This window comes from Rana temporaria, chromosome 12 (assembly GCF_905171775.1).
Source record: "Rana temporaria chromosome 12, aRanTem1.1, whole genome shotgun sequence".
In the NCBI taxonomy this organism is placed as follows: domain Eukaryota; kingdom Metazoa; phylum Chordata; class Amphibia; order Anura; family Ranidae; genus Rana; species Rana temporaria.
This window is the reverse complement of record NC_053500.1, coordinates 43019138-43028736: the sequence shown is the minus strand read 5'-3', so window position 1 is coordinate 43028736 and position 9599 is coordinate 43019138. Positions and strand designations below refer to the sequence as shown.

The 9599-nt window shown below is 40.7% G+C and overlaps 1 protein-coding gene across 1 annotated transcript in view; it reads right to left on the bottom strand.

The window, feature by feature from the left end:
* Positions 1-207: 207 nt before the first annotated feature.
* LOC120918425 (ficolin-1-like) overlaps positions 208-9599 on the bottom strand; it is a 32738-nt gene continuing 23346 nt past the window's right edge. The window contains exon 10 of the mRNA XM_040329983.1: positions 208-801. Coding sequence (XP_040185917.1) covers positions 557-801 — 245 coding nt within the window. The 3' untranslated portion in view covers positions 208-556. The remainder of the gene's footprint in view (positions 802-9599) is intronic.

The following is a 9599-nucleotide window of genomic DNA, read 5'->3' as shown; positions in this document are numbered from 1 at the left end:
TGCAGAGGTTACCTTGAGAAATCTTCTCCAAGTTAAGACCACCAGTTCTCCTTAGAGATGCATGCAAAAGCTGTAAAAACATTGCGCCAAGTTAAGGTACTAGGCAGATACACAAAATTGGCGCACGCTGCACCATTTTTAGAATGCCCACAAAACATATTTACAAAATCTGTCTGCACCAGTCCTTATGAATTCCAGGAACAAAGCGCATTTACTTTTTTTAATTGATATTTAAAAATCATTTTATCCATTTATTTATTTTCCCTGTATGTTCCAAATATATGTAATACAAATCAAACATATAAGACAATGATTTCTTAGCAAACCCAATTCTACCATAATAAGGGTAAGCATGTGATGTTTGGAAAGGAACATGGAATGCTGTATATGATTTGCAACAAAATCACTGATTTCATCCAATCAGAAATGAAGACATAATTATTTGCATCAATCATATATATATATATATATATATATATATATATATATATACACCAGTATATACTGTACTATTAATACATTGTATATTGTCTATTAGCTTTGCAGTGCTATAGAATTAAATAGGTCTTATTTTCATTTCGGAATGTTTGTAGGAGATCCATTTTCCATTTGTTTTCCATTCGACACCCACCATGGAGTTGTTTTCCTTTGGTAGTTTATATACTCCATTCAGATTAGCTTGATAGCAATTTATAAACCACCAGCCCGCCTTAAAGCTCTTTGCACACGTTCCCTGTTTCTCCTCATTGTTCTGATCATGGGTGCTGAACAGTGCATTATTGTGACTTTTCATGGCATCATCTGAGGGAGAAACAAACAGAACAATACTAAGTACACATCAAAGTAGAGTCCAAGGGCAAAAATCCTAAGTATAGACAGAGCACCTGTCAGGTTGTTTTGCTGTCTGTGCCACTGTTAGGGAGATTCACCCTCTCTATTTGTCCTGTTTACCATTATCATCCAAAGTGAAAGCGAAAGAACATTCCAAATTTTGGGTTGTCCCCAGGGTGCCCACATGTCCCGTATTGCCCGGGACTGTCCCGCAATTGACATGTCTGTCCTGGGTCCTGGAACAGACATTCATTCTGGGACATTAGAATGTCCTGGAATGAAATAGAGGACACAGCCACCCCTACTAACTAATCACTACATTTCCGGAACTGGTTGCTAGGGCCAGCACTGCCTGGCTTCTTGCAACCAGTGACAATTAACTCTCAGACAGTAAGACCGGGAGCGAGGCCTGCGCCTAGTGCAGCACTGCTGTCCCCACCCACCTCGGCACCTCCTCCTTCTCCGGCAAGCAGCAGGGACTGGTGTGATCTTCACTCTCCAGGTAGTGACGTCACTCCTATCCTTCTACGCACGAGGCTCATGCAGTGGGATTGACATCAGCACTGCATCTAGTGGCAGGCTATGGGTGGCAAGAGGCACTGTATCTGGTGGCAGGCTATGGGTGGCAAGTGGTACTGCATCTGGTGGCAGGCTATGGGTGGCAAGCAGCACTGCATCTGGTGTCAAGTGGCACATTCAACTGACAAATAACCCGCCACCAAATTCCCCATCAACCCCCGAGACTACATTTCCCCCGCCCCCTCATCTTTTTTGGGGGAAAGTGAGAGAGCAGGTGGTGTCCCTGAATGGCAGTTTGAAAATGTGGTCACCCTATTTGTCCCCAGAACAGAATTAGAGGAGAAATCTTGCAATGTAGACACTAGCAAATATGCACAATTGTATAGTGGTAGATTAGCGTGTAGAGTGTTATCGTTAATATGGACTATCACACTACATTGTTCCTACCATGATGCAGGGTTAGTCTCTCGCCTACCAGGACCAGCAGGGGAAGACAGGCGAGAGACCCTGGGCTCCATCATTGTTGTGTGGCTCGAAGCAGCTTCCTTAGGCCGTGTACACACCAGCAAACATGTACGATGAAACCGGTCCGCCGGACCGTTTTCACCGTACATGTCTGCCCGGGGCTTTCTGTACGATGGCTGTACTAACCATCGTACAGAAAGACGCGCATAAACAATACGTGGGGCGTGTCCGCGGTGTCGCCGCGACAATGACGCGGCGACGTGGGCGGGCCTGCCAGTTGAATGCTTCCACGCATGCGTCAAAGTCATTCGACGCATGCGAGGGATGGCGGGCGCTCGGACATGTACGGTAGGTCTGTACAGACGACCGAACATGTCCGAGCGGGCAGGATTCCAGCGGACTGTTTTAAAACAAATCCAGGAATATTTGTCCGCTGGGAAAAGGCCCGGCGGGCAAATGTTTGCTGGAATCCTGCACGCTCGGGCCTACACACGACCGAACATGTCTGCTGAAACTGGCCCGCAGACCAGTTTCAGCAGACATGTTTGGTCGTCTGTACGGGGCCTTAGGCTGCTTTCACACTGTTGCGGGCGTTGACGGTAAAACACTGCGAATTCAGCCAGAAACTCGATCAGAGCTGTATTCTGCCGAGAAACCCGGTCATGTGTACACTTTCGGCCGAGGAAACCGACGAGGATCTCGTCGGGCCAAATAGAGAACATGTTCTCTATTTCCTCGTTAGTCAACGGGGAAACTTGGCTCGCCGAGATCCTCGGCAGCTTCACAAGGAACTCGACGAGAAAAACTATGTGTTTTGCTCGTAGAGTTTCTCGGCCGTGTATGCGGGGCATGCTAGTTTTAGAGGCACTTTACCATCATTTTAGCGGCAATATCGGGGTCTTTTAACCCCTGCTAGCGGCCAAATAAAGGGTTAAATACACCCACAAAGCGCTGCTGCCGAAGCACTTTGCAGGCGTTTCAGCAGTCCAGTCAAAATATTTTTTTCCCCCTATTATTAGTATGATAAATATCGTTATCTTTGATATTATTCATTTTGTGGCCAGCTGATTGTGTCACTTAGGTCTAATCTAAGGTAGACAATAAGCTTCTTCCTGTTATTCACTGACAATGCTATCTCCCCTCCCCTCTGAATTTGTTTGCTGAGCTGTCTTTCACTTCCTGAAAAGGTTGTCGGTCGTTCTTAGACAGGCATGCCTAGACCAGCCCAGCCCCGCCCCCATCCCTTCTATCCTTCACAGATCTCCTCTTGCCTTCATAGCCTTGTTTTGGCTGTCAGTTTCTCCTGAGAGAGAGGAGGAAGGGCAAGCTTTGGAAGTATGTTATGTTTGTTAGAAACTGTAAAATAGATTACAATGCAACATGCTGCAGATTTTCTACTGTTTAGAACCATTTGGTTGTTTCTGCATGGCACTGATGGGCACTGTGATGAGCACTGATGGGCACTAATGGGCAATATGATGGGCACTGTGATGGAACTGATGGGCACTGTGATGGCACTGATGGGCACTGTTGGGCACTGATGGGCAATGTGATGGGCACTGTGATGGCACTGATGGGTACTGTAATGAGCACTGATGGGCACTAATGGGCAATGTGATGGGCACTGGGATGGCACTGATGGGCACTGTGATGAGCACTGATGGGCAATGTGATGGGCACTGTGATGAGCACTGATAGTCACTGTGATGGCACTGTGTGCATGGTGTGCATGGTGTGGCACCTGCCCAGCTGAGGGAGCTACATGTGAGTTTAACCACTTCCCGCCCGCCCGTCGTCATTTGAGGTCCTGTAATTTGAGCAGGGATATCTGAATGATGCCTGCAGCTACAGGCATCATTCAGATATCGTCTTTTAGTGCCAGCAATTCCCTACACCATAAGAATAATCATAGCGGCTTTACGGGAGGCGAGAGGGGACAACCCCCTCCCGCGGCCCTCCGATGCTTCTACTGACTCACCGCTGCGATCGGTGAGTCGGAGAATGGATCCGCCGGCGCCGGATGTTGACCAAAGAGATTTCTGGCGGACCAGATGGTCGCCGGAGGCTCTATGATCGTTCGGAGGCCGGGCGCAATGTTATGACGTCATGCCCGGCCTCTGCATTCAAAAAAACGGCGCCGCCTCGGGTGGGAAGCCGAGATCGTTTTAAATTTTTTTATTTCAGGCTTACCAGAGGTGAGATGTGGGGTCTTATTGAACCCATATCTCACTGTAAAGAGGACCTGTCATGCTTATTTCTATTAAAAGGGATGTTTACATTCCTTGTAATAGGAATAAAAGTGATCAAATTTGTATTTCTATTTTTAGAGTGTCAAACTAACAAAAAGAAAGTATAATGAACAATAAAAAAAAGGAGCGCCCCTGTCCCCGTGTGCTCGCACGCAGAAGTGTACACATACGCAAGTCCCGCCCATATATGAAAACAGTGTTTAAACCATACATGTGAGGTGTGACCCCGAATGTTAGAGAAAGAGCAATAATTCTAGCCCTAGACCTTCTCTGTAACTCAAAACATGTAACCAGTAAAAAAATTTAACCCATCGCCTATGGGGATTTTTAAGTACCGAAGCTTGGCGCCATTCCACGAGCGTGTGCAATTTTAAAGCGTGACATGTTAGGTATCTATTTACTCGGCGTAACTTCATCTTTCACAATATGCCACAACATTGGGCTAACTTTACTGTTTTTTGTTTGTTTTGTTTTTAAAGCACAAAACATTTTTTCCCCCCCAAAAAACATGTTTAAAAACTTGCTGCGCAAATACCATGCGAGATAAAAAGTTGCAACAACCACCATTGTATTCTCTGGGGTCTTTGCTAAAAAACATAGATAATATTTGGGGGTTCTATGTAATTTTCTAGCAAACAAAATATGATTTTTACCAGTAGGAGGGAATTACGTAACCACTTGCCACCCGCAAGTGGTTACGAAATTCCAAAGTTCGAAAAATCGAAAAGCGAAAATCTGAAAAAGTGAAAACTCTAAATACCAAAATTCGAAAACGGGAAATTCGAAAATGCGCAAATCCAGAATTTGAAAATTCAAAAATCCAAAAATCAGAAAATTTCCAAATTCTGAATTTTTGAATTTCCAAATTTTGAATTTCAGAATTTCCAAAAAAAGCAACAAGATGTATGAAACGAAAACCAAATTTTTTTTCGGCAGTGCATTTCGTTTTTTATGTTAATGCATAGGGGCCCCTGAGCCAAGTCACAGCTCTGTATGTCGATTCAGACATGGAGCCCAGACACGGCCTCACCTCCTATCTCCCCTGATTGGCTGACTGACTTTGATTGACAGCCACGGGAGCCAATGGCGCTGCTGCTGTGTTATCTACCGCAGCTAAAATCAGACAATGCTTTCCTATGTCCCCATTCACACACTTCATTTAACAACAAATTTATTTGACTGCATCCAGGAATGATTTATTGCAGCTATCTGCACAGAACTGCAGGTAATCGCAGTGTACTATTTCACCTGCAGATAGCAGCGGCAACAAGGAAAGAAAAACAACAGAAATGGCAAGAATGTTCCAACGCAGCTAAACGCAGCCGCACGTAAACGCAGCTAATCGCAATGTACAACTGCAAGTGAATACTGTGCCAGGATTATCTGAATTTCCAAATAACAAAACATGCTTTTAACTGTGGCAGAACAGCCGTCTGTGTGAAAGGGGCCTAAGGGGGTGCTGGGGAGGCTGCTACACACAGAAGGTTTTTTTATAGACATGTGAAATTAGTTTAGTTCTGAATTTGTTTAACAATTTTTTACAAATGAGTTCTATTCAGAAAATTTCCGAATTCCTCAATTTCTGGATTTTGAAATTTAGAATTTCTAAATTTTTGAAAATTCGAAGATTGGGAATTTTGGAATTTCGAAAATTTGAAGTTGGGAAATTCGAGATTTCGAAAATTAGAAAAATCAAAGTTAGGAAATTTTGAAAATTTCGAAAATTAGAAAATTCTAAATTATGAAATTTAAAATTTTGGAGATTCGAAAATCCAAAAAATAAAAATGAAAATCTGAAAATTGTATTCTTCTATTACTAACTATTATATTATAGGTGAATAAAAACAAAATCCGTAAATAAAAATGAAAATCTGAAAATTCTTTTCTACTATTCTACTATTACTAACTATTAAATTATAGGTATTGTAATTTCCTTTCAAATTTGGCGATTTTTAGCAAATTTAATAAATACGAATTTATCTGAATTTACGAATTGTCCAAACTAAAGTTACAAATTATCCGAAATAATGAATGCCGCATCTAAACAAATGGAATGTAATGCTCTAATAATAATAATAATAATAAAACCTTTTTATTATTATTATTATTGTGCAGCATTTATTATTTCGGATAAAATTCATAACTTCAGATACATTTGTATTTGTTACATTCACTAACAGCCAAATTTGAAAGGAAATTCCAATACCTATAATTTAATAGTTATTATTGGTTAGTTATTATTTCAAATTTATTTCTTCATTTTTCAGATTTTCGAATTTCCGAATTTTTGAATTCCAAATTTTCAAGTTTGAAAATCGAAAATTCAGAAAAATTTGTTTTTGTTTCATATTTTTTTTTGCTTTTTTTGGAAATTCTGAAATTCGACATTTGGAAATTCAAAAATTCTGAATTTTTATGATTTTTTGATTTCCGATTTTTCAAATTCTGGATATTCGCATTTTCAAATTTCCGATTTTGTCATTTCCGATTTTCGAATTTTGTCATTTCAAAATTTTGTCATTTAGAATTTTCAAACTTTCACTTTTTCAAACTTTCACTCCGATTTTCAAATTATGGAATTTCCACATTTTCTAATTTTCGCTTTTCGAATTTTCGCTTTTTGAATTTTCGATTTTTAAATTTCCATTTTTCGAACTTTGAAATTTCGAATTTCCGAATTTCCAATTTTTAATTCGAAAAGCGAAAAATTCTGAAATTCCAAATTTGGAAAAAGTGAAAATTTGAAAAAGTGAAAATTTGAAAAAGTGAAAATTTGAAAATTCGGAAATTCCAAAATCGGGAAATTCCAAAATGCGATATTATTTTATTATTATTTGTTATAATTATTTGTTATAATTATTTATAATTATTTATTATATTATAATTTATAATTTTGTTTTAAAAAAAAATTCATACCCGGGATGCCTACTAGACTCTTGTTTGGACAGATTTAAGTTTGTTATTCCTAAGAATTACAGGCCTACAGTATAAAACGCCAAATTTCCTTGCAAAATAATGGTACCGCTTTCAGCATCTTTTTTCTGAAAGAATCATACCGCCAGGGAGGTTAAGGCCCGGTTCACACTGATACAAATTCTGATGCGATTTTGATTCCGAATGCACAGATTTGTATGTCATCTGCATATTTTTCAAAGAAGGCAGTTCATATCTATGTGGTGCTATTTTGATGAGACTAAAAAAAGGATCATATGTGAGTTTGATCAGGTGTGGTGCAAATTCATCCCCATAGACTTCAAAGGGACCAGATTTCAATCGCAATCCTGCGTTCACATTACTGTGAATTCAGCTTTTTTGGGGAATTCTATTGGCTAGGCATAAAATCACAGCTGTGACCAATCCCTTCACCAATTTGCATAAAATTCACATTAGATACGCACTCAACACACAAAGAATTTGTATCGCAATCGCACTCAAAAATGAATGAATTCACACTGCAGCAGTGTGAGCTGAGCCTTAATTGCAAATAAAGAAGTTATGTCACAGGATAAATATGTTTGAAAGATATAAATTATATATGTATATATTTATTTAGCAGGCTTACACACCACTAGAGTACCTTGAAAAAGTATTCATACCCATTGAGATTTTCCACATTTTGTCATGTTACAACCAAAACCATAAAAAAAAATTTATTGGAATTTTATGTGATAGACAAACACAAAGTAGCACATAACTGTGAAGTGGAAGGAAAATGATAAATGTATTTCAATTTTTTTACAAATAAATATGTGAAAAGTGTGGCATGTATTTGTATTTGTCAATACTTTGTAGAACCTCCTTTCACTGCAATTACAGCTGTAAGTCTTTTTGGGGATGTCTCTACCAGCTTTACACATCTAGAGAGTGACATTTGTGCCCATTCTTCCTTGTAAAATAGCCCAAGCTCTGTCAGATTGGATGGAGAGCGTCTGTGAACAGCAATTTTCAAGTCTTGCCACAGATTCTCAACTGGATTTAGGTCTGGACTTTGGCTGGGCCATTCTAATACATGAATATGCTTTGATCTAAATTATTCTATTGTAGCTCTGGCTGTATGTTTAGGGTTGTCATGCTGGAAGGTAAACTTCCACCCAGTTTCAGGTCTTTTGCATAATCTTAGGCCCTGTACACACGATCAGTCTAAGCCGATGAGAACGGACTGAAGGACCGTTCTCATCAGTTAACTGATGAAGCTGACTGATGGTCTGATGTGCCTACACACCATCAGTTAAAAAAACGATCGAGTCCAATGCGGTGACGTAAAACACAACGACGTGCTGAGAAAAATGAAGTTCAATGCTTCCAAGCATGCGTCGACTTGATTCTGAGCATGCGCAGGTTTTGAACCGATGCTTTTGCGTACTAGCCGTCGGTTTTGTCGGTTAGGCGTCCATCGGTTCAATTTTAAAGCATGTTCTAAATTTTTCGACTGAAGGATAACGGACCAATGGGGTCCACACACAGTCGGTTTGGACCGACGAAACGGACCTTAAGTCCGTTTTCATCGGTTTAGACTGATCGTGTGTACAAGGCTTAACAGGTTTTCTTCTAATGCCGCGTACACACGGTCGTTTTTTGGCATGAAATAAAATGACATTTTTAAAAACGTCATTTAAAATGATCGTGTTTGGGCTTCACATCGTTTTCTGTCTTCTGAAAAACGACAAAAAAAAAAATTCGAACATGCTTCAATTTTTTATGTCGTTTTTGAAAAATTCTTTTTTTGTGTTGTAAAAAATGATCGTGTGTGGGCTAAAACAACGTTTTAAACCCGCGCATGCTCAGAAGCAAGTTATGAGACAGGAGCGCTCGTTCTGGTAAAACTACCGTTCATAATGGAGTAAGCACATTCATCACGCTGTAACAGACAAAAAAGCACGAATCGTCTTTTGCTAACAAGGAATCAGCTAAAAGCAGCCCAAAGGCGAATAGAACTTCCTCTTTCGAGTTCCGTCTTACGTGTTGTACGTCACCACGCTTTGTTCATAATTTTTCCAAAACGATGGTGTGTGTGCAACATCGATTTTATGATGAAGTTGGAAAAACTTTGGGCTAGATTCAGGTAGCTGCGCCCCTTCTTACGGCGGCGCAGTGTATCGTATTTACGCTACGCCGCCGCAACTTACAGGAGCAAGTGCAGTATTCACAAAGCACTTGCTCCGTAAGTTGCGGCGGCGTAGCGTAAATGGGGCCGGCGTAAGCCAGCGTAATTCAAATGTGGAAGGGGGGGCGTGTTTTATGCTAATATGTGATGACCTGACGTGATTGACGTGTTTTACGAACGGCGCATGCGCCGTCCGTGTACATATCCCAGTGTGCATTGCTCCAAATGACGTCGCAAGGACATCATTGGTTTCGACGTGAACGTAAATTACGTCCAGCCCTATTCGCGAACGACTTACGCAAACGATGCAAAAAATTTAAATTTCGAAGCGGGAACGACGTCCATACTAAACATTGGCTGCACCACCTAATAGCAGGAGCAACGTTACGCCGAAAAAGCCTCACGCAAACGACGTAAAAAACTACCACCGG